At 41.5% G+C, this 25,954-nt stretch overlaps 1 protein-coding gene across 2 annotated transcripts in view; it reads left to right on the top strand.

Annotated features, from left to right (window-relative positions):
• The window catches only part of FRMD3 (FERM domain containing 3), a 310,655-nt gene that overhangs the window by 139,640 nt on the left and 145,061 nt on the right, over nt 1–25,954 (top strand). For both annotated transcript variants that reach the window (XM_082695239.1, XM_082695238.1), the window contains exons 2-3: nt 8,626–8,730; nt 23,212–23,254. In XM_082695239.1, the coding sequence (XP_082551365.1) occupies nt 8,626–8,730; nt 23,212–23,254 (148 nt within the window). The remainder of the gene's footprint in view (nt 1–8,625; nt 8,731–23,211; nt 23,255–25,954) is intronic.

The following is a 25,954-nucleotide window of genomic DNA, read 5'->3' as shown; positions in this document are numbered from 1 at the left end:
TTTTGGTCTGCATTTTCTTGATAATGAGTCATTCTGAGCATCTTTTCATCTGTTGGCAACATGGTCTGTTGTAAGTCTCTGGAAAAATGTTTATTCTGGTCCTCTGCTCATTTTTTTAAAAGATTTATTTATTAGAGGAGGGAAGAGAGAGAGAGGGATAGAGAATAAGCAGGGGGAAGGGGCAGAGGGAAAGGGAAAAGCAGGCTCCCCATTGAGAGCAGGGAGCCCAACATGTGGCTCAATCCCAGGACCCCAAGATCATGACCTGAGCTGAAGGCAAGTGTTTAACTGACTGAGCTATCCAGGTGCCCCCAAAGCATTTTATTTTGGTGTAACCCTAGTAGTTTATTTTTGTTTCACTTGCCTTAAGAGACCTATCTAGAAAAAGGCTGCTATGGCCAATGTCAGAGATTACTACCTATGTTTTCTTCTGGGACTTTTATGGTTTCAGGTCTCACATTTAGGTCTGCAATCCATTGAGTTTATTTTGTATATGGTGTAAGAAAGGGGCCCAGTTTCATTCTTTTTCATATAGTTGTCTGGTTTTCCCAGCATGAATTTCCCTATCAAATCAGAACAGCTTTTAGTAGGTTCATCTATAAGGAGTCCCTCTGTTCTTGTCGGTCTTTACATTTCTCCTTATTTAAACAGCTTTAATATTACTTCTTTCCTCATGCTTCTTTCCTCATAATGCTATTTTCTGAGTGAATGCCCCAGCCAAATGTCAAATACCAGTTACTGCCTGCGATGGGAAAGAAAGATTAACAAAGTTATACTTGCTATTTAAACTCCAATTGTAAAAGTGAACAAGAAATGTTCTGTGTTGGTTAAATCTTTGGTGCTTACCATAACAAAATGTACGTATTTATGTAGATATCCTTAAAGTTTTTTAGCAGAGATATAAATGGAGCGTATAAAAGGTTATTCATTTGAGAGACAGAGACCAAGTGGGAGGAGAAGAAGAGGGAAAGGGACAAGCAGATGCTGCACTGAGTACAGAACCCAATCTGGGACTTCAGCCCATACCCCCAAGATCGTGACCTGAGCCAGTACTAAGAGTTGGATGCCCAACCTACTGAGCCACCCAGGCACCCCAGGCCACAATATCTTTTAAATGACCTAATGCTTGTCCTTCACATTAGAAGCAGAACTATTTAGTTCACCAGTTTCTCATTACTGTTCTGTTTATCTGCCAAGGAAAAATCAATGGATTGAGGACCTTAATTCACAAAAGAAATGCAACTTCTAGGAAGAAGAACTGCTCTTGGCAGCAAACCAAGCATTCCGTTTGCTGTTCAGTGCCTTACAATTGTCCAGAAGCTACTTGGAAGTTTCTAGATATCCAGAGGGAATTGAACTCTTTCTTTCCTGTGGAAGAATCAGGAGAGACTGACAAGTTGTACTATTCCCCAACTGTATATCTGCATAGGCTGCCCCTTGCAGAAGCAGCTCATATGAACATAGGATGTTGAGCAACAAGGACTTTTAAACAAAACTCTCAAACCCTTAATTACCAGAAATCAAGGTCTGGAGTCCCACTTCTGTTTATCACAGGGGATTCCTGGGGAGTATACTGCCTGCCCCAGAATGAACCATTCCCAGTGTCTTGGGTATGTGTTTTAGATGATTCTTCTTCTTCTTCTTCTAATTCTTCTTCTTCTAATTCTTCTTCTAATTCTTCTTCTTCTAATTCTTCTTCTTCTTCTAATTCTTCTTCTTCTTCTTCTTCTTCTTCTTCTTCTTCTTCTTCTTCTTCTTCTTCTTCTAATTCTTCTTTTGATTTTTTTTAATTATTCATGAGAGACAGAGAATGGGGGGAGGCAGTGGCAGAGAGAGAGGCCGGCTTCCCATGACGTAGGGATCCCAATGTGGGATTTGATCCCAGGATTCTGGGATCACCACCTGAGCCAAAGGCAGACACCCAACCAGCTAAACCATCCAGGCACCCTGTGTTTCTGATTCTTGTAGATGTTGTCTGCTACCCTCATCTCAGTGATCCTAGAGTTTCTGGTCTGTGTGGACCAGAGGGTCCTAGGACATCAGTGGCCTTAGGGAGCAGTTCAAGCTGTGTTCACTGAGGGCTTTTTCTGGCTGTGAGGATGCTCCCAAGCATTTTCAAGGAAAATTCCAGGAATACTTTGAAAGCCTCTAATTTGCCTCCAATGAAAGTTGTAATCTCAGATTTTTCTAGGGGTCAGGGAATTGTGGGAAATGGAAGACGTGGAAGACCTGGGGTAGGTGGGAGTGTGGTAGACCTCAAGGTTCACTCTCCGTGGAAAGGGGAGCTGATACTGAGCTTCAGCTAACGTTCATGTTCCAGTTTCCAGATCCTCCAGCTTTTCTGAGCAGGCTCCCAATTTAAAGATACAGAACCACTATGTTGGCCAAATAGAACATAGTAGATGGACTCAGCATCTTGGTTCATCAGTTGATAATCTCTGTGATTGTGTTTCCCACTGGGCCTATCGATTCCCCTTCTTTGAGTGAAAATTTTGGATGCAATCAGCAGAAAAACCAGTTTTCACTAGTTGAAACAACAAGGAATTTTATTGGCTGACCTAGAAGTTCACACATAAAGTGAGCATCTCATTTGGTCCTCTGGAGCCACAGACTCCATCTCCTTGTGAATATTTTTGTTCTGCCCTATGTTGGGTTCATCCTCAGGGTGGTTTTAATATGGCTGCAGTAATTCCAGGCCTCACACCTTTGTATAACAATGACCAGAAAGAGAAGGTCTCTTTCTGAAGTTCTCTTAGGAGAGTAAGAAAGCCATTCAAGAAAGCCCCGTTGCTCCTCATGTCTCATTGGCCTAAACTGGGTCACGTGTCCTCTTCATGAACCAATCAGATAGGAAAAGTAGGATTCCCCTTACACCCATCAAGCTGGAGGTGTGGGGGGGTTATAGTTCCCTGAGCCTCAAGGACTTTAGATGTACTTGGGTGCATGTGTGTGTATGAATGTGTACCTTCCTGAACAAAATCTGGATTTTATTAGGAAAGAGAAAGGGGTGTATGGATGGTGGACAATTAACCAATGAAATCTACAATGTGGTTTATATTTTATAAAACTGCCTTTTTCCAGGCCTCATGTTGTATAGATAACCCAATGCCCCATTCTGTCTAAATTCTAGTAACTGGGAAATTGGATGCTGCTTCTGTATTCTTATATTGTTTGTGCCCACGTAGAGAATGGTGGCTAATGGGTAAACTGAGTTCCTACAATATCTTAGGCATAGGTGGTGGCCCTGGCATCCTTACCAACCAACTTAACATTTCTGGATAGATTCTAAAAAATCTGTAACAAATGGGGAGAATATTAGCTACTTCAGCATGTTGTTAGGATTTTATTTTTATTTTTATTTTTTTAAGATTTTATTTATTTGACAGAGATCACAAGTAGGCAGAGAGGCAGGCAGAGAGAGGAAGGGAAGCAGGCTCCCTGCTGAGCAGAGAGCCCCATGCAGGGCTCAATCCCTCATGACCTGAGTCGAAGGCAGAGGCTTTAACCTACTGAGCCTCCCAGGTGCCCCCGTTGTCAGGATTTTAATTACAAAGCTTGTAACCTAGTCCTTGGTGTATGATAAGTGTCCCATGAGTGGTAATCACCATGAGGTTTATACTTTAATTCCTGAAGGTAGCTATTTGAGCTCTTAAACTTGATTTGTAGTAATACTTTAAGTGGTTTTGGATTGGTACTCTTCCTCCTCACTTAACCAGTATCTGAAATGTAGTGAAATGTCTTGGCTTAGAAGTTTGAGGTGAATCATGAGAGACTATGGACTCTGAAAAACAATCTGAGGGATTTGAAGTGGCGGGGGTGTGGGAGGTTGGGGTACCTGGTGGTGGGTATTATAGAGGGCACGGATTGCATGGAGCACTGGGTGTGGTGAAAAAATAATGAATACGGTTTTTCTGAAAATAAATAAATTGAAAAAATTTTAAAAAAATTAAAAAAAAAAAAGAAGTTTAGGAAATAGGAATTGAAATCTGCCATGCTTTTTCACTGAAGACAAGCCATGGCTGATTTAGCCAGTTGAGTTCTCTTGCTCTTTTTTAAGCACAAATAGTTTGTTGTGTTTACTTCAGTGGAACTAGAGAGTCGAATTAATGCATCGTCAGCAATTAGTTGTAAGAAGAGCTGAGGAACAGAATTGAGTTCTTTGTCTCTTTGTTCACTTTTTCTTCCCCAGAGGCCAGTTCTGGGAAGCAAATACTGTTCCTCTCACCTTCTGTGTATCTAAAAGGATCTGTAAAATTGGATACAAAGATTTAAGAATCAGATTATTTTTAATATTATTGGTAATGACCTCTTAAGGGGGTATGTGCTTTGCAGTTTGCAGAATGCTTTCACATTTTATAAACTGGAGTTTTAAGATATGTGAGATTATAAATTGTGTTTTGTTCACTATCTCAAATCTGTGTCCCAGTGTCTTGCAAAATAGATATTTAACAAATATACGAATGAGCCTCAAATCTACTGCTTAATTTCTGAAAGTTACCATTATTTCTATTTTACACTAGAAGACATGAAGTATCAGATTTCATTACTTGCCTAAAGGTCACCCGATTGTTAAATGGTGGAAGCACAATTCTAACATAATGGACTCTTTCTTTCCAGTATGTACTTTAGGATGGGGAGGAGAGATGGTTTTTTTGAAAAGTAGGCTAGATTATGATTGCACCAAGTAGATTCCTTTCCAACTCATGGGAGAGGGCCCTGAGAGAATGTGGGATTATTGTAAGAAACTCAGGGATATGCACATACACCAAGAATTATCAGAAAATGGGCAGAGAAGGTGGAGAGAGAACCCAGTTCCCTTTACAGAGTTGAGGCTCCTAGAGTAAAGAAATCTCCAAAGCACCCAGGACCTGGTGGTGGTTTAGGTCTGAGCATCTCAAACTCTTGATGCTGAGAGACCAGTACTAGATTTTGTTTCCTCAATCTCTTTTGGACCAATATGTGTTAAAAACAAAACAAAACAAAACAAAACCCCACCAACAAACAAACCCCACTTCCCAAACACACACAGTAAAAATAGAATACCCTTAATTTCCCACACTTGTTTCACGGAAGACCAATAACAAAGAGTTTACATTCCCTCACAGTCTATAGACCACACCTTGACTAGCATTGATTTGGATTTTTAACGCAGTAAAAAACAAAACAAAACAAAACAAAACAAAAACACACACACAAAAAAAACCAAACAAAAAAACACTACAGTTGTAAATAATTGTATTCATTATATTTTAGTACAGTGTTTGTAAATCCATCCAGCAAGACACAATTTATCATCTCACAGATCTTAAAACTCCAGTTTATAAAATATGCTCTAGGTGATGAGGACCCACAGTATTGGGACATACGTTTAAATGTGTGGTGAACACATTCTCTGTTCAAGGCTCTCAGTGCATTTCTGAGACCTACTGTATAACCTTACTTAGAGACCGCATCCAAAGTCTATCCTTAAGGTACTTTCTTGAGGAACAGATCACATGCTTATGTCCTAATGTCGTTCCTATGTGCTACTTTTATGATAAAACATGACTTAGGTAATAGCTCTAAAGAGTTTCTATTAGCTGTTTGAATCCTCCTCCCTTGTTTAGTCAGTATTGAAAGGACAACTGCTGTCTTGGGGGAGAAACAAAACTTTGACATTAAAAAATGAAGTCCTTATTCTTGAAATCTTTGAAAACTGCTTTACCACATAGACCTTGAAGTTTTTGGTAAAAGTTGGCTAATTCCACTGTGTGTGGACTCTCCATCTCCCCGGGGACTTGTGTCTTCCAAAGGCACACTGTCTGTTCCTAGACTGCAGGTTTTCCATGAGAAAAAGCAATGCCTCATTTACTCATTTGATCACCTCCAGCTTGCCAGGCAGGGTGGTGAACAGTGACGTCTACTCAGAAAGCTCAGGAGGAAGCAATAGAGGATTTGAGTAGTTCCACAGAGTTCTAGGAGTCGGAGTTGGGAGCAGAGCCAGTATTCACTGCAGGGCCCTCTTCTGCCTTGAGGTGTGTGGAACGGGCAGCTGGACCTCCTCACACACCTGATCCTGAATGAGCTCTTCTGACCCTTGGGCCCAGGCCCAGGTGGTCTTTCATTTAGCACAAGAACTGGGCTTCATGCACAGAAATGATAATAATAGGAAGCTAAATGCTTTAAGAATGTGGTCCAGATTTCCAGGCAGAGCAGAGAGTAACGTGAGGCTCTAGGCTGGCTTTCTTGGCATGAAGTAGTGACACAGAGCAGCTCAAGATGACGAGGCTGGCTGGCAGCCTCTAGATGCAAGGGCAGTTTTTGTTCTTGAGATTAGAAAATACTTTCATTTTTGTGAGTTGAGACATAGACCATTCTCCGTGGAGAAAATGGTCCCCCCCCATCCCCACCCAGTGACATCTGCTGGTAAGTATAGTTGTTGCACTTCTCACCCATGGGGGATTTTCCACTAGGCCCATGCATCTCAAAATGAATGAACATGTGAAAAACCAGGGCACCTTACTGAAAGGCACATTAGCTTCTGTTAGTCTGGAGCTTGGCCCAAGATTCTGTGTTGGCAACGGGCTTGCTCCTGGGTGATGCCGAGGCCACTGCTAGGCAGTATTGTGTTTGTGGGGAGCGCTTCCAGGAGCAGGGGCCTGGTGGCCTGGAAGCATGGAAACTGGCCTCACCTGCCTTTGCGGAAAGCATCGATTTCTAGTTCAGCCCCATTTGTGTATTCCACTCAACACAATATCTCCAGTGGCATTTCCTTTTCACAAGGGTCTTATTCTCAGTATGAGAATATGTATTGGTAGGGAGTTGAATCATTTAAAAAAAAAAATCTTTGTTGTGCTTCTAAGTACATCTTCAGGGCAAAATTCTGGCTGTCAGGCACAATCAAGTTCTGCTCAATCCCACATCATTACAGAGCGCTACTTTGACCCACATGTCTTGTGGGTCTCGCATATGGTGGGGGCAGTCCACCGTAGTAAATCGTAATGCAGAGAGCTTGGTAATCCAGTCACAGAATGACAGACTCGCACGCTATGTTCAGTGATTTGATTCTTCAGCAGCCTCTTAACTGTGGATGCATTACAGAGTGAATCCGTAAAAGAAACTAAATCCATTGATTATATTGTGGGCATTAGATTTAGCTGTCATTGGATACAGCTTGTCATTTGAGCTTCCAGGTTTAAAAACAATTAGAGAAATCGAAAAAAATTCCATTTTGATGCTTTGTCCCTTTTGAGCTACATTAGGTGGTTTCTCTTACAAATGAAGGAAAGGCTCAAAGATTATTCAGAATTAAACTCCATGAGATTTCAGGAGAATTGGGGCTTCATATCACAGTATGTGCTCATATGCCCCTGTCCTTTATTCAGTGCAGTGCCTCCCAGACCAGTGAGTGGCTTTTTCATCAACTTTCTGAGCTGATGTTAGTAGTTTCTAATGAAAAGATAATCATGTAACAAAGATCAACCTCCTCTTTCAAGATTATATTTAGTGGATCGGAGGAGTGGCTCACTTAATATCTCTAGTTTCTTCATTTATTTTTATAGGTCACATTCCACCCCTAAAATATTCCATGGGTCTGTCAGCAACTTTGATTGAAGCAGAAATTAATCTTATCAAATATCTTGATGAGGGCTTGGAGAGTCCTTGCTATTAACAGGGTTTTGTGGTAATGGTATTCATCTTCGTCAGATTTGGCTGACAAATCTCTCACTTACAGGATTAGAAGGAAAAGTAACCGACTCATTTTGCCCATGTGAAACAGCTGGAGAGTTTGCCTAAGGTCACCTGGGCCTGTCCCAGTCTGTCCTCCCCCTCGCCTCACCATCTCCCATGTCCCTTATGAATGTAATGCATTGGTTTTGAGGCCCAAAGCAGTAGGGCTTTTACCTTGGGTGTTCTGCCTAACATCATTCACTGTAGTCCCATAGCATCCAGACTGGGCCTTCTAGCAAAGTTGCAATGTACTCACTGCATCTTTGGGGAGACAAAATTGTGTGGTAGGAGCCCAGATTCTATGGCTTGGTGGCCTGGGCCAAGTGCTGCCTTGCTCTCTATACAGCTTGTTTGACTTTGGGTGGGCTACCGAGCCTCTCAGTGCTTCTGTTTCTTTAGATGTAAAATGGGGGCCTTCTTTATAGGATCTTTATGAAGATGGAATGAGCGAACACATACCGACTTATGACAAACATTCAGGTGCACTGCATGTGGAATTGTGTATGGGTTTGTGAATTGTGGGTCTCCACTAGGTACTGAGTTGTTAAATCAGTGTTCTGAGTCATAAATAGCTTTTGAAAAATTAAATGGTCCATAACTGAATAAAATAGAACACATTAGAGTACATCGCATCTATGCGGGGTATTGTTTGGTGTCTCTTTGGCTCTCTTTTTAGAGAGCCTTCCTTTGGCTCTGTGTGTGTGTGTGTGTGTGTGTGTGTGTGTAATGGTTCACAGGGTAAAAATGTATTTTTCACTGTGGTTTGTAATTAAGAGTTTAGAAGTCCCTGCTTGAGAGACTGGAGTGAGCTAATCCATTTTTCTAAGTGCAGACCTATGGGGTGAATGAGACACATTTTAGACATGAATGTACAAGATGAGCTCTGGCTGAAACTTAAATGTGCTTCTTTTGCAGAGGGAGACCAAAGGGCAGTTTCTTATTGACCACATTTGCAACTACTACAGCTTGCTGGAGAAGGACTATTTTGGCATTCGTTATGTGGACCCAGAGAAGCAGCGGGTAAGAGCCACTCTCTGTCTAGACCCATTTGGGGGAGTAACTCATGCTGTGGATGACCAAAGAGGTTCCTCTCAGAGCACTCATGATGTATTTTTGTTTTCATGGCCATTGACCACTTGAAACTGACTGGCCCGGGGTGTGTGTATGTGTTGTGTGTGTTTATGTGTAAATGTTGGCACTGTTCCCACTGGACTGGGTAGGGTAAGAGAAAGGAAAACTTACATTAGACTTTTCCAGGAAGCTGCTCCCACCCAGTTCCTGTGTCTTTGAGAAGATTCGACAAACAGACAAACAGTGACTATATAAAATCTCATTGTGGAGAAAATCCACCTCTCACTATAAAAAGCTATTGGTAGAAAAGGGAATGGGAGAGACTGCTTAATGGGTACAAAGTTTTCTTCTCTAGTGAAGAAGATGCTTGGAACTTGATGTAAGTGGTGCTTATGACATTGTGAATGTCCTAAATACTATTGTATACTTTAAAATGGTTAATTTTATGTTATGTGAATTTCATTTCAATTAAGAAAAAGCTCTTGGCAGATGAAAGGTTAAGATAGTTTGAAAGCTGCTATTTGAACACCAGTAAACTTAACAACCCCTGTTACATCCTTGTTCCTGGATATGCCTGCCCTTGTTGTATCTGTTGATTTTTATAAGAGTGAGCAGGGGAATCTTGCCTTTTGATTTGGGTACTGTACTAGCATATATATATATATATATATATATATATATATATATATATATTCATGACATATGTTGGATTCAGTGATCTATGTCCTTCACATCCAAAAGGTCCTAGGGATCTTCATCCCAGCTTGCACCACCTGGGGTCTCCCATCCCTGTAACCTAGCTGTCAGTCCCAGATATGGATTAGGAGGCCCTATACCTGATTTGATCGCTGCTTTTTAGTCTTCCTCACTGACAAATGGGGCAGTGTGTGTGAAAGGGTCAGCTGAGTGTGGTCTGGGATTAGGGGACAAGTCTACTGTACCTTATTTAATTTGCCCTCCTCCTGTTGGTGCCCCTGGTCATCTTTACTCCCCTCTTCCCTCTCCACAGTCCCCTTGGGGGATTCTGGATTGGATTCTGGAACAGAGAAAAGTCTGGCACTGGGAAAACTGGTGAACTCCAGATTAAGTCTCTAATTCAGTTAATAGCATTGTGTCGGTGTTAGTTTCTTTTCTTTTTTTTTTTTTTCATTTTTTCTTTTTTTTATTACATTAGTCACCATACAGTACTCCTTTAGCTTTTTTTGTTGTTGTTGTTGATGTAATGTCCATCAAATCTTTCTTTCTTTTTTTTTTTAATTTTTTATTTTTTATAAACATATATTTTTATCCCCAGGGGTACAGGTCTGTGAATCACCAGGTTTACACACTTCACAGCACTCACCAAAGCACATACCCTCCCCAATGTCCATAATCCCACCCCCTTCTCCCAAACCCCCTCCCCCCAGCAATCCTCAGTTTGATTTGTGAGATTAAGAGTCACTTATGGTTTGTCTCCCTCCCAATCCCATCATGAAACAAGATCGGTGTTAGTTTCTTAATCTCAGTAATTGTACGCTGGCTATGGAAGATGCTAACATTAGGGGAGGAGGGTGGTTATATTATATTTGTACCTTTTTCATATGTCTAGAATTATTTTTTTAAGTGAAAAAGAAGTGTTTAGGTTGATGTGCTTCATTGTTCTTTATATTTTGACTTGGGTGAGCTTCATTTTTAGTGTCCAGATTTGGGTAATAGATTAGTGGAAAAAATGGGACCACATTCAAAACAAAACTGTCATATCTGATGTATCCACTAAATTGCTTACAGGGTTGCTTGAGTCATTGTTTTCTACTCTGCATAATAGCCTTTTCTAGACTTTTGATTCTGAGGATTCAGTGGGAACATAGCTTCCACTTGGGTTGCCGAGTAGTTGCTACATGAAACCACATGGACTTTGCACTCAAAGAATTACATTAAATCCCACCTCTGTTGCTCAGTAAGCTGTGTGACCTTGAGCCTTTCCAAGACTCTGATGGTTAAAAGAGATCACAACACCTACCAGTAGGGTTGATGTAGGAATTCAAGATAAAGTTTAACAAATGGTATCTACTGAGTACATGAATATGCTATTTTTATTGTGATTCTTATAATTATTGTACATTGGGTCAGTCTAGGTGAGGCAGTCATATGAAGAAATAAAACCATGGTTAGGAAGTCTAAAATCTAGAAAAGTTCAAAACTTCTTTCAAAGACAGGATGGCCATTAATATATTCTTTGGGGAGATAAGTGTGAGCCTTGGATAATTAGAAAAATGAGCTTAGAGGCACAAAAACAGGCTGATACAGGAATTTTAAGGAGAGATGAATTGACCAGCATTGGTGGTTTTACCAGATCACGTACTTTTTCTCTGTCGAAATTAAAACCAATGAGTTAGTTGGACAGAAAGCTAATCAACAGAAAATTAAGTTAGTTAAAAAAGCTGAAGTGGAACTTACCTTTGCTGTGGGAGTTGGTGGTTTGCCTACAACTCTTCACAACTTGATTTACAGTAAACCATTGTGGAATATTAAATATTTAGCACTATTACATTTGGAACACCATATGTTTGACAAGATGTCTCATGCCCCATATGCTCTGAGAGTGATGAGGACTGAGTCAGTAAATGATGTCTATCTTTTGCTATTTTAATGGCAAGGGCTCAGAATTTCCATTAGTTTTAAAATTTGATGTAGGGAGGGGCAGAGTGAACACTACTCAGTAAAAATCCCCTTGAGTTTCTACCATATTCTTCTGAAGAACTCCTATGATCATAGTGCTCGAGATTAAGGAAAGGGTGTGTGCTATTCCTCTGATTTTTACCTAAAAAGAAAGCTGGGACTCTAAGTTTAGACATCCTAGAAGGAATAATTCCAGAAGGTAAAGTAATACTTGGCTGAAATCCAGGTCTTTTTTTCTTTCATGTAACATATTCCTTCCACTACTTCTCAGGTGTTTGGGGTAACTTCTCTTTGGGAAGATGAAGTTTTGGAATATTGAGTTAGATTTCATAATTCTGTTTATTTTTTAAAATTTATTTATGTTTAGTAATTTCTATCCAGTGCAGGGATTGAACTCACAACCCTGAGACCAAGAGCACTGTGTTCTTCTAACTGAGCCAGCCAGGCACCCCTCCTAATTCTGTTTTCTATGGTTATGGTTTAGAATGTCCATTGTCCTGGATTTCCCTTCTTCTGCATTTTCCCCTTTCCAAAATCCAGCTAGGGGGAAGTCACCCCCAGGGCCTTAGAAAGTGAGGAGGTACTCTCCCCACCCCCAAACCTCCAACCATTCAGTTAGAGGAGGAATTTTTCCAGGACTAGATTGTAAGTATTGGTTTACAGTCTGCAGGCAGATGGGACCCAGTGCTTTTGATTTTAACTTCCCTATTTCTAAGCATCTGTTTAACCCACCTACATCAGTATCATTGACTTTTCTAACTTAAGGACCATGCTGACTCCTACCCAAAGACAAATTCACTTTGGAAATCAACGCCTTTGGGACTGTCTTCTCGAACACCCTTGAGTTTGGGCATTGTATGTCATATGGCCACTGGACCACTTTCTGATGGGATGACCTGGAAAATCAGAAATGCAAGGACATGCTGAACTCTGATGCCTCCTTCCCCCAGATAGAATTACAGCCCTGGAGTTTTTACGTTGATAGCTAGAAAGAACTAGTGAACCTATCAGTAAGTTTTATTAATAATGGGAAAAGACCTTTTCTATGTTAGAGCAGTTTGCTTTTTCTAGAATACCTTTGGGGAGAAAATGGAATGGCATAAAAAAAAAATCACAACGATTTTAGGTTTCACTCTGGGACTGGTGCCAGGAAGCCAGACAGCATTATGTCCCACCAGCTGCTCCTGCTTTCGAAAGGCTGCTTCCTGCTTCTGGGGACAATTGTTTCACAGATGCTTGTACCTAAGATCAAGAGTGGTACCTAAGATTTAGGGCAGTCCTGCACTGAAGAGAAAGATTGTACTGCTGTAGGTAACTGGTCATGAATTTGTCTGCTTAATGAGCCCACTTATGTTTTTAAAATCTCAGGGGTATTAAAAATCATCCAAGACTACTTGGATGCCCGTTTGGGGAGGAGGTATGGACAAGTAACTTGGCTTTATGGGAAAGGACTTAGAGTACTCAGCTTACAGGGAACACAGCAGTATCTCAACAGCTTGAAAATTGGACATTTTGTGGTTCAATTGTGGCCCAAGGTATTAACTTGACAGATTTGGGGACATTGTCACATTCCTTCAGCAGAAAGCAGAACTTGGCATTTAACTAAAATGATTGCTCCTAACTGACTCTGTCTATACCTGATGTCCTTTCCTAGGAAGGGATGGGGAGGCCTGAAAATGACAGGTTGCAATCTGTAAGTCACTTAGGTAACTGGGATGTCCTAATTTTAGTGGAGGGAGGAGCAGGCACATGATGTGGTTATCTTGTTTGGGCCAACAGGCAGACATAGGAGTAAGTGTGGTGAAAAATGACATTTTATCCTTATCTGAGCTAGGGAAAAAGCAGGAGGCTATCCAGGGTAAGGCAGTCTTCCTCAGTAGTGGGAAACTCCTGGGCTTGGTTGGGAAGGAATGAATTAGGTTGATAAGGTTTAAGTTCCATTATTAGAGAAGTACTCACAGGAGGCTTCCAGCCAGTAAGGACATCAGAGATCAGCATGTTTGGAAGTTTCAGATAGCTCTAGAGACAAGCTGAGAAGAAGTCTAGAATGTAAAGATGATGTATAACTTGGAGACGTAAAAGCGATATTGGTAAGGACTGACAGTTGGAGCATATTTTTCATGGATGCTCAAACAAATGTCATTTAAGGTTCAATTGTAATTGTTCTATCCATGGAGAGTAATAATGAGTATCTTAGTTGGCTTAGGCTGCTGTAAGAAAACACCTGTTTATGTAGGACACTTCATTGTCACAGTTCTACAGGCTGAAAGTTCAAGTTCAAGATGCTGACAGATTTGGTTCCTGGTGAGAACTCTTCCTGGCTTGCAGAGGGCTGCCTTCTCCCTGTGTCCACATGTGGTTGGGGAGAGAGAAGACGGGTGCTCTAGGCTCTCTTATAAGGACACTAATCCCATCATAGGTTTCTACCCTCATGACTTGTTCTAAACCTTATTATCTTCAAAGGTCCCACTTTCAGATACTATCACATTGAGGGCAGGGCTTCAGCATGTGAATTTGGTGGGGGTAGGGGGCAAACATTCAGTTCATAATAAGGAATAACAGATCTAGCTATCTATTGCTGTGGAACCAATCTTCTCAAACTCTTGGGGGTGTCAATGAACACAATTTTATTATATGCCAGGATTTTTTTGGTCTGATATTCGAGCTGGGCTCAGTGAGGTGAATCTTATGTTCTACTTGGTGTTGACTGGGCTTCCTCACTGGTGTTCAGCTGGGGGCTGGTCTGTTCTGGAGGGGGCTGCAGCGGGTCCTAGTTGTTTTCATTCACATGCCTGGAACCTTGACGGAGATGACTGCAAGGTGGGTCTTGGGGGGCCCCCTTGCTCTGCATGTGGTTTCAGGGCCTTTCCACATGGCTTGTCCAACGGGGTGTTTGGGCTTGGTGCAGGGCCTCTGTGGGCTCCAAGTACAGGTGGAACCACTTGTCAAATAAACTGTACAGGGAGGGTTTTGGGGAGAAGAGGTAAGTATTGGATATGTTGAGTTTGGGATACCTATGAGATGTTGAGATAGAGATGTTTCATCTATGGTTGGGAATACGGATCTGAAGCTTAATGAAGAGGTTTAGACCACAGATGGAAATTTTGGAGCCAGTGAGGTTTTCACTAACTTAAAGCTCTGAGCATAGCCTGCAGAGCTGAGGGAAAGAATATAAAATAAGAGAAGACTCTGAAACCCAAAGAATATCCATTTTTAAAAGGATATCCAGAAGGAGAAACCAGCACAGGAGACCCACCAGGAACATATAGAACAGAAAGAAAAGAATGGGGCCGGAGAGACCTTCTGGAAGCAAGGGTAGCTGTAGACTTAATATAAGGAGAATGGGCTACAGTGTCAAACCTCAAGAAGGATAGAGTATGGAGGACATTATTGCTCAGGTGCTAAGAGCTCTGATGTCAAGAAGATCAGTCTAAATCCTGGCCCTGCATCTTGCTGGTTATATGACCTTGGGTAGCCTCCTTAACCTCAAATACTTTATCTGTAAAATGGGGATAATAATGATAATAATAATAATAATGATAATACCTATGCCATAGGGTTGTTATTTAAGTGCATTAGTCCAGATTCTCAACATGTAATGGATCTGTTCTCCATCTTTAAAGAGTTTGAAAGGTTCGAGCTTCTGGCAACTAGAAGATGTCTGACCTTAGAATAGTTTGGTGAACATGTGAAATTTCTACGGCTTGACAATGAGCAGTACATAGTGGTAAATCCCATTGTAACAAGCTTGAAGGAATTCCATCCTTTCCTCTAAAATTGCATTTCACTGTCTCATTGTACTTTAAAATAAACAGCTTGTAATATTTTTACAACCTCTATTGCATTTTCAGATTACTACTGTTTTTATCCTTAAGTGTATGTTAAGGATTCCTTGGATGTAGAGCAGGGGTTGGCTCACAGGTGTCAGGAGAACCCCCATTTGTTTAGTAAATAACATTTTATGGGGATACAGCTATTTCTGTTCCTTTATGTGTTTTCCCTGGCTGCTTTCGTGTTCCAGTGGCAGAGCTGAGTAGTCCTGACAGACCATATGGGCCACAAAACCTAAAATATGTATACTGTCTGGTCCTTTATGGAAAAAAAAAATGGTGCTTATGCTTTCTCAGGCTTCCTGCTTCCTGTTTCCATCTCTGTTTCTTAGGTGTTTCTTCTCCCAGCTGTTACTTCTATTTTGCTTATCCCCAGGAGCCCAGAACTCAGGAGCAGTTATGGTTGAAGAAATAAAAACATTACTCTGGAATAGCGAAGGTTTTCTTGCATGGGTGGACTGCCAGAAGGACTAGAACTTGTGAGTGGGCCTGGCCTATAGATACTTCTGTCCTTGTTGCCATTGTGCTCTAGAATTCACTGAAACTGGAGTGAAAACCATTGGTTATTGGTAGCTAACTAGCTGGGCCCTAGATCTAACTGGTCAACCCAGAGCACTTAGATTGCATTCATTCGGATGGCATTCTCCGCTCCCCCCTCTTGCAGGGGCCAGAGGGTCTAAAAATGGCATAAATTGGCTAGATAATGCAGGGACACTGAGTTACTCTGGGGCTTTGTCCAGGTGAGATGTGAGAATCAGGCCATCTTTTCAGGTCTAGGATGGGAATTGGTCGGACTGTGGATCTGGTTACTTCTGATGGGAGAAAGCATCTCCTGTTTGGGAGATGTATTCATTGTTTAAAGCCCCGTTTGTTATTTCACACATTTCCCGGGGCCATAGATTATTCTGGTTTAGGGCACCAAGGGTTTTGAGAAAGATACCAGAGATGTGTAATTTATTTTATAATGATAGCCTCAATCAATTTCAATAGAAGCCCAACATTTGAAGATAACCAAGTATGTTATATTGTTTACTTTGGGGGAGGGTTTTGTTGTTGTTGTTGTTTTGTTCTTTGTTTTATTTCCTGGCTCAGCAGCTGACAAATTAAAAAATCAATCTACTTAGCCACAAATCACCACTTCACACACCACTCCCCCCCCACCCCCGCCACCAACAAGCCAAAATTCAAAAGTGCAAAAGAAATGCACCATTTCTATGATGGAGTAGAGAAAAAGTATAGCTGGGCCTAGCAAATTTAAAAAGAACCAATTGTTGGCAATGTTCTCCTACTTCAGGTTCAAACAATTTGGAATGTGAGAGCTGAAGGAATCTTAGGGGTCCTGGAATCGTTCCCACCCTCAAGAACCCAGAGAAGGGAATCAGAGCTTAGAGGGCTTAGCCAGTGCTCTGCTTTTCACCCTCTTTGTGGGGCTTCATTCAACTTTTCCTTTTTGCTTCAAGCTACTATCAATCAAAGTAAATTTGTTCTGAGAAGTAGCTTTGAAATGGTCAGGCTACGTTGTCCAGACTGAAAGCCCTTTTAAATTGGGACCTCTCAGAAGGGGATATGCAGGTTACTGGGGTTCAAGTCCAAGGCAGAAGGAATAAAACCTCCAAGGGAAGGATTTTATTTTATTTTATTTTCTTAACTTTAAATAGTCATTTTATTTATTTATTTATTTTTAAAATTTCTTTTCAGCGTAACAGTATTCACTGTTTTTGCACCACATCCTGTGCTCCATGCAATATGTGCCCTCTCTAATACCCACCACCTGGTTCCCCCAACCTCCCACCCCCACCCCTTCAAGACCCTCAGATTGTTTTTCAGAGTCCATAGTCTCTCATGGTTCACCTCCCCTTCCAATTTCCCTCAACTCCCTTCTCTCCATCTCCCCATGTCCTCCATGTTATTTGTTATGCTCCACAGATAAGTGAAACAATATGATAATTGACTCTCTCTGCTTGACTTATTTCACTCAGCATAATCTCTTCCAGTCCCGTCCGTGTTGCTACAAAAGTTGAGTATTCGTCCTTTCTGATGGAGGCATAATACTCCATAGTGTACATGGACCACATCTTCCTTATCCATTCGTCCATTGAAGGACATCTTGGTTCTTTCCACAGTTTGGCGACCGTGGCCATTGCTGCTATAAACATTGGGGTACAGATGGCCCTTCTTTTCACTACATCTGTATCTTTGGGGTAAATACCCAGGAGTGCAATGGCAGGGTCATAGGGAAGTTTTATTTTTAATTTCTTGAGGAATCTCCACACTGTTTTCCAAAGTGGCTGCACCAACTTGCATTCCCACCAACAGTGTAAGAGGGTTCCCCTTTCTCCACATCCTCTCCAACACACATTGTTTCCTGTCTTGCTAATTTTGGCCATTATAACTGTGGTTTTAATTTGAATCTCCAAGGGAAGGATTTTAAATCCAACGGATGGAGGGTAGTTTTTGGTGGGGACTTAGGGAGGCTGTCTTGGCTCTGACCCAGAAGTGGATTTGGAGATAAAAATTCCAGGTTTGGGGCACCTGGGTCGCTCAGTGGGTTAGGCCGCTGCCTTCGGCTTGGGTCATGATCTCAGGGTCCTGGGATCGAGTCCCGCATCGGGCTCTCTGCTCAGCAGGGAGCCTGCTTCCTCCTCTCTCTCTCTCTACCTGCCTCTCTGCCTACTTGTGATCTCTCTCTGTCGAATAAATAAATAAAATCTTAAAAAAAAAAAATTCCAGGTTTACTAGGACATGTTTCCAGGAAAAAGGCTTTCAGGAGCTTGGAGGCATTGGGACAGAGAAAGGAAGGAGGTCACACAAGTGTGTGATGTTGAGCAAAGTTGTACAGAGAGTAACTTGGGCTGAAAGCCACAGAGGATTTTTGGAAGAGTGTAGGTCATGGCTTAGAGTTGTCCTGGCTAAGGGGTGAGGGAGCAGAGGTATTTATCCTCCCACACCCGCACTTCTTAACTTGATAGTTCAGAGGTGAGTTGGGGGAGGCTCATTCTCCATTCTGCATTGGATTCTAGTGACCTGAGACAGCCTTCCTAAAAATGATTAAGCCGCTCTATATGGGGAGAAGGGATCCGAGAGGAATTGGGCAGTGCCCTGACAGTATGTCCACAGACACCTTCCTGAAAACTTCAGATGGTGCTGAGGGAATGCCTCCTCTAGTTCATCTTATGTCCTAAGCTCATTAGGTAGAATCAATCATTGAATCTTAGCTTCTTTAGTCTTCGGAATTCTTATTCTAAATGGAAGTTGAGGAAATTTTATTTTCAGCTATAGTAAACCAGCCTCAAATTCAGATATTTGGTTGGCTGTCTTTTCTTTCTATCTCTCTTAGGGAACTTCAGTTTCCAGTAAGGAAACGGACTTAAAAAAACAAAAAACAAAGAACAAGCTAGCATATCTTCCAAGTAGCAATTGAAAGGAAAATAGCAATGCAGTCAATGTTCTGAGCCTCCTATCTAATTACCAAGCACACAGCCTCATGGTTGTTTCTTTCTCACAGGAGTGTAATCCATCTGTACATATAGTAACAGCAGGAGTTGTTGGTGTCGTCCACACTTGAATTCATTGCCCAACTCACAACTCTAAAAGGAAGGAGGAAGAAAGGGAGGAGGTTTACTTTTCGTGTGGAGCAGAAGGCAGATGGGCTGGGAGTGTGAGAGGAAGAGCGGGACGGAGGTGGGCTCACAAGGAGGGGCCATTGCATCACCTTGGGAGTGTCTGAGTGAATGCAAAGATGGGGACAGCTGGTGTTTACTGAGCTTTAACTAGGCTCTAAGCTCTGTTCTAAAGACGACTTGAATCCATGAACCTACTTAAACCCCACAGTGATGCTGTAAGAGGGGAAACAGAGGAAGCAACACGCTGGAGGTCCCATCACTAGTAAGTGGCAGAACCAGGACTGGAACACAGGAATCCTGGCTCCTGTTGTTGGACCGCAGTGCCAAAGCTGGGGCTTAGCTGGACTTGGCATCTGCCTGTTGTGTAGAAAATTCTTCATCTTGAGTCTAAATTACATAAAAGTCCACCTTTATCCTCTGAGTAGAACTTAGCTTCCTTTTTAAAGAAATTGACTTTTAATTACTCAGGTAACGCTTGAATACATGTAAAAAGTGTAAATTAAAATATCACAGATAAAACAGTGTTTCCTTTGAACAACACCCCTAAATTCCTGTTTTCTTCATATTATGTGTTTATTGACTATCATTTCAGATCTATAAAAATACATTTAGATGCCTATTATGTATTCTTTGAAAATATAGGGTAGTGGTTTGTACTTTTTACTTAAAGAAAACACATTAATTATAAGATATGCTAGCTCAGAGGTTCCCAAACTCTGTGATGTATGGCTCTCTTGGTGTCTTAGTAATTATTTCATGATGCCTTAGGTCAAAAGTAATGATTTCATGGTGCCCTATCTAATAAGAGGGATAACAAACTTAGTATTTATGTTCTAACAGCTTAGCGGCCATTTAAACCATGGCCTACCTGAAAATAGTATTTCCAGCTCATTCTTAACCACAGTTACCTGGGAACGGGAGGCATGCACCTGCTGGGTGGCTCACGGCTTCTCAGCCTCTAGGAGCGGATCAGATACTGCTGTACTCATGGCCTTGCATACCTCTTCTCACGTGATACTTGCTTTTCATCACAGCAACCGCTAAAAACCCCGTGTTGCAAAAAGTATGACATCAAAAGGCATCTAGCATGATCTAATATTAGAGCTGGGAACTTCCTTGAGCTTACAGTTTGCACAGTGGGTGTCTGATAGATGTCTGGTATGGCTCTTTTCCCTGGAGTGCTTCAGTGCATGATTTGGGAACTGTGACCATAGTTACAAATTTTGTAGTTCACTTTTTTCATCACACCGTGTGTTCTAGAGATCTAACCATGTTACCCGTCAAGATCTACCTCCTATAGTACACTGAAGAATCCTCTAGCATATGAACAGATGATAGATTATTTAGCATTTTCCTGATGATGGCCATTAATAGTCTAATGTTTTATAATTTAATCTAATCTTGCAGTGAGAATCCTTGTTGTGTTCCTCTGTGTTCACATGGGTAATTTGGGGAATAAGGGAATTGTTGGGTCATAGGCCAGTCAGGGTTTTAAATTTTAATAACTGCTCACAAACTGAGCTTGACGCTCTCTGAAGAAATTATATATTATAAACCCTTGAAACATGATTCATGCTGGCTTATTTTTCTTAAGACTCTATACCCCATGACTATCCCACAGCAGAAGAATAGTTGTCCTGGTGGAAAAGTATGTAGTGGTCACACTGTAGATGGAGGTGATTCAGATAGACAAGGTTTGAGGGGCAAGGGTAGGGTGTGAATAGGCCAAGAAGATGAGGCAGGTCAGAACCCATCAGAAACTGGGGGGTGTATCTCATAGGACAATGAAGAGGCCATTCATTTAGACAAAATAACTTATTTAGGGCACAGATGGCAAATACCTTGTAGACATGCCTTTCATGTTCCCTGCCTCTCCATGGCAAACCTGGCCAATCTCCATCATGGCACTCATTCTCACTGAGACTTGGATCCTTCACACCCCTTGGAGACTGCCGCCAACTAACTGGTATTGGTGTATAAAATGAAATGTACCTGTCCTCCTGGGAGGCAGAGAGGGGAGGAAAGGCAGGTTGAAGGTAGGCAGAGAGAGGTTATGGAGTTCAAAGGATGCCAAACAAGGAGAATTCGGAAAACGCATTTCAGACTTTGTTGGCCAAAAGACTAGTGATTCTCCTCCATGAGACACTAGCAGTATGTATTGATTTCAGTTGGTCTTTGTCTTCTTGCCTTAGTTCTAAATTATCCTATTAATTGCTAGAAAAGTAATTTGATCATCAGAGGCCCCGTCTATTATTCTCCTCCATGGGATATGGTCTACTAATTAAACTGTACTTATTAAGTAACAACAGCATCAGCAAACAAGCATTTATCGGTATTTTTCACATGCCATGCACAGTCTAAGTGTCTCATGTTTATTAATTTTTTTATTAACTTCTAAAGTCCTTGCAGCAACCATGTAGAGTGGGTACTATCGCTATGCCCATATGACAGTTGCAGAAATTGAGAGCAAGGTTAAACCTTTTGTACGTGCTTATACAGCCAGTAAGTGGCCCAGTCAATAGGTTTTTCCACTGTTCAATGATAACTGTGTAAATGCCAGACATCGCTTCTGACTAGAAGGAGATAACCAAAAGTAGAATGATGGTTTCCAAGGGCCTGGAGAAAGAGGCCTGCAGAGTGACTGTTTATTAGGGCTACAGTTTCAGTTTTATAGGGTCAGAGTGTGCTGGAGATGAATGGGGGTGATGGTGGCACACCATTATGAATGCATTTAATACCACCATTTAATACCAGTTTATTAATGTAATAAACTGTACATTTAAAAAGGGTTAGAATGGCGAATTTGATGTTGTGTGTGTTACCACAACTAAAAAATGAGAAAAAGGAGAAAAACCAGGCTCTCAAAATGAACAGACCTAATTTCAATCAGAAGCAAAGAAACTTGCCATGTTAGTTCATGTAGTACAACAGAGGTAAATGTGTGGTTTTCTGTCCAAATTGTCCTGGGGTTGACATAGCAAAAAGATTCCTAGTCTTGTTTTGGAAGACTGCAGAGATCTGACACCCTGGGCTGGAAACTCATGATTTGACCACTCTTTTTTTTTTCAGCTCCTAGGGAAAGAAGGAATGTTAGTCGAGAACAATAGGTTTTAGAGCAGACTGATCTGTGGCGAGGCCCCATGGCCAAGGTGAAGGGCCTGTGTTGTGGAATCCCACCGCATACTGGTTCCACCACTTAATCTCTGAGGGACCTTAGGCTGGTTGTCTAATGTCCTGAGCCTCCTGGTTTCTCCTCTGTAAATGGGGCAGTAGTGATGGCCCGGGGAAATGCTTCACATAACCCCTGGCATTTAGGAAGCACTCAACGTAGGCCAACTCTTTCTTAGGCTTTATGGTTATGCATTTATACCAAATGGCAGGGACATTACAGAATTCTGAGACTTAGTTGGTTGACACAAATGGGGTGTAAGCCTCAACAGATGGTAAGCGTCCTCCTTTCTTCTCTAGTATTGAGTGTGAGAGGTGCCCGGTGAGTGAGGGCTCTCCGACCTCCTGATGGATACCAGTGGTGCTCCTAGTATCTTTCTAAATTGCAAGTGTGTAGAACAGTGCTTCCTGACATGCCCTAAGTGGCTCTGGGGACATCATAGTTAGGGATAACAAAAGCTGCGTGGCTCTCAACAAGTTGGAGTGACTGCCACACAAGGTATGGAGAGAGCTGGCTGCTGGGATCAGCATGTATCTTCTTAAAATGCCTGTCCCTAACACCATTCTGAGCTACCCAGGTCTCTGGGCTTCTTTGCTTTGGGATAGAGCCGGTTTTTCTTCTGGGTAATCACAGGCCTCTGAAGTAAGGTATTTATCACTTGCTCCCCCCTACCATGAAGAAAGAATTGCTTCTGTTTGATGGGGCTAATGCTGGCTTGACCGAACAGGGGCTACCTGGCAGGGGAATTGGGTACTGAAGCTGCCTTGGACTGTGACTCTTTGAGGTCATGGATGTCCAAGTCTTTAGCCATCTGTGGCTTGCCCAGAGCAATGGAGTTCCATCACCTGGGGTTCATTAGAGCCTTAAGAATATCCTGTTCAAGAGTATGTTCTGTCCCTAGTTCTTCTCTCTTAGTAGGACTCAAATACTCCTCAAAGTGTTAATTCTCTGTAATTTATGTCCTTGCCTTTTGTATTTTCATTATGGGATTGTTTGTGCTGATCTTCAGAAGGTGGAACCTTGAGGAAATATCTATAGGAACCAAGACTGTACTTCGGGAAAAGACTATATTAAATTTCTCTTAGGTATTAAGTATGCATCATATAGTTCAGCCATTTGACCCATAATCTCTGCTTTTTTTTCTCCCTAGCACTGGCTTGAACCTAACAAGTCCATCTCCAAGCAAATGAAATGTAAGTGTCAATCTTTGGTTTCACTTTTGTTATGAAGTGTCCAAAGATAGGTTCTGTTCCTCTACAAAATTTCTCCTCCTGGGGAAGAAACGGCTGGAGTTGAAGATCTGTGGGTGGGGGCTTCTCTCTCCCATTGGGTGCTGTGTGCCTTCTCTTCTTTGCTGGCCTTCACCTTCCCTGTAGTCGCTCTTCCCATCACCTTCCCTTCATAGTTCATATTCGAACAGGAACCTTGGACTTAGATGATTAAGTATCTGTTAAACGTAACTATCAGCTTTCTGGTTCCTTTGGATTGTGGGGGTTGCTCGTAAGCATTTCAGGGTGGGAGGTGCAGTCCTATGGGGATGAGAAAAGCAGGTGTATTTTGAAACTAAATTCTTGCCACTAACTTTACTGAAGATTGGTTTATTCTTTTCTGTTCTTCAAACTCCCTATAATAATTTCTTTCCCCTGAGTAATTGTTTTCAAGCACTCGTGCTCTGAACTGCCTTTTTTTTTTTTTTAATTTTTAAAAAAATTTTTTTAAATTGATGACCTCTTGGGAAAGTCACCTTGGGAAACTTCTTTCTAGAACATCTGGCCATCCACTTTGGCCATTGTGAGGAGGGTGTTGAGTGGGTGCTGGATGGCATGGTGTTTTTTCTCAGTCATCCATGCTAGGCTGTAGTCAGCCTGCTTTTATTTATGCTTTGGAGGAGGGCTTCTGAAATGTACTTCAGAAATTCATTGTCTGCCCTGAAACCCATTTATCCCTCCACGTCAACTTTCCCAGGGCTCTGAAATGTAGGCGATAAATCAGTTTCTCATCGGAAATCAGTTTAGCGCATATTATGTCACTTATCATTATTCAAGAGATTCTTTCCTTTTTCAAATATAAAGAAATTATTCTGGGCAGGGCTTTTAAGTGGGAGAAGAAAGAAACTGAATGTGGATGGCAAACTAGCAACCAATACATCTATTCCTTAACCCTCCTTTTTCTCCCTCCTGTTACCTACCCACTCATCTTTCCTTCCCTTCGTTCCTTCCCATTTCTCTTCCTTTCCTCCCCCATCTCTATGGAACAAACTCTGTCTGATCAGTGCAGGAAAGAGAGCCAGGTTGTTCTGGGGAAGGCTGATGCCCATGGCTGCTGGGAGCTGTGGCTGTTGCAGGCAGCTGACAGGAAAGGTGTATGAGCAGTGTGCTTGCAACATCCCAAGAGGTCAGTCTGTTGGGGTACAGCTGGAATAGATTTGGAACAAGCATCCAAGAAGAAATAGGAGGACAGAAGTATCAAGAAGCTCTATATAGAATGAGATGAGGGATAATAAGAATGAATTAGTGTGTCTGAAAAAAAAATGTCTGGGGCATCTGGGTGGCTAACTTAATTGTCTGACTCTTGATTTCTGCCCAGGTCATGATGTTAAGGTCCTGGGATGGAGCCCATGTGGAGCACCTTACTCAGTGGGGAATCTGTTTGAGATTCTCTCCCTCTACCTTTGCCTCTCTGTGTGTGTGTGCTCTCTCTCTCTCTGATAAATGAAAAAATTCTTTAAAAAATTACTGATGCTTAGCTTTTATCCCTTAGCTTCTAAGTTTTGATATTTTTGTTTATGTGTTTTAAAATGTTTAGACAATTTTCCAGTAAGCTTATTTATAGTAAACGATTCTTCAGTTTTGATTCTTAAATGCATGCAATATTTTCCTTAGGCTACACACATGGGACTGTGAACTCTGATAAACAAAGGGAGGGTTTTGGAAGGGAGGGAGTGGAGGGATGGATGGCCCTGGTGGTGGGTATTAAGGAGGGCATGTATTACATAGAACACTGGGTGCGGTATATAAACAATGAATCTTGGAACACTGGAAAAATAAAATTAAAAAGAATCTGAATTGTTAGCAACATGTAGTGAAGTATTTAGAGTTAAATAGCATGATGTCAGAAATTTCTTTTACAGGATTCTAGCATATATAAAAATGTAAGGGATGAGGATAAATCGACAAAGTTTTTTTTTTAATTTATTTTTTATTTATTTTCAGCATAACAGTATTCATTATTTTTGCACCACACCCAGTGCTCCATGCAATCCGTGCCCTCTATAATACCCACAACCTGGTACCCCGACCTCCCACCCCCCGCCCCTTCAAAACCCTCAGATTGTTTTTCAAAGTCCATAGTCAAGAAAGTTTGGCAACAAGGTTAATAATTACTGACTTTAGGTAATGGGAACATATGATTCATTATATTATTTTGTGCATGCTGTAATATATAGCACTAAAAATTTTAATAAATTATTTTACAAAAATATATAAATATAAATAAAAAACGTAAATCTCTAAAGTCAGATGTCTTTCAACACTTAGTAGAAGAAACAACTTTTTAAAAAATTTTTATTTTATTTTTTCAGTGTTCCAAGATTCATTGTTTATGCCCCATACCCAGTGCTCCATGCAATACGTGCCCTCCTTAATACCCACCACCAGGCTCCCCCATTCCCCCATGCCCCTCCCCTCCAAAAGCCTCAGTTTGTTTCCCTGAGTCCAGTCTTTTATGGCTCTTCTCTCCCTCCGATTTTCCCCATCTCACTTCTCTCCTTTTCCCAATCTCCTCCATGTTATTCCTTATGGTCCTCAAGTGAGTGAAACCATATGATAATTGACTCTCTCTGCTTGACTTATTTCACTCAGCATAATCTCTTCCAGTCCCATCCATGTCGATAT

Source organism: Mustela nivalis, assembly GCF_964662115.1.
Source record: "Mustela nivalis genome assembly, chromosome: 13".
Taxonomy (NCBI): Eukaryota; Metazoa; Chordata; class Mammalia; order Carnivora; family Mustelidae; genus Mustela; species Mustela nivalis.
The sequence above is the reverse complement of the archived record's forward strand: the minus strand, read 5'-3'. Positions and strand labels throughout refer to the sequence as shown.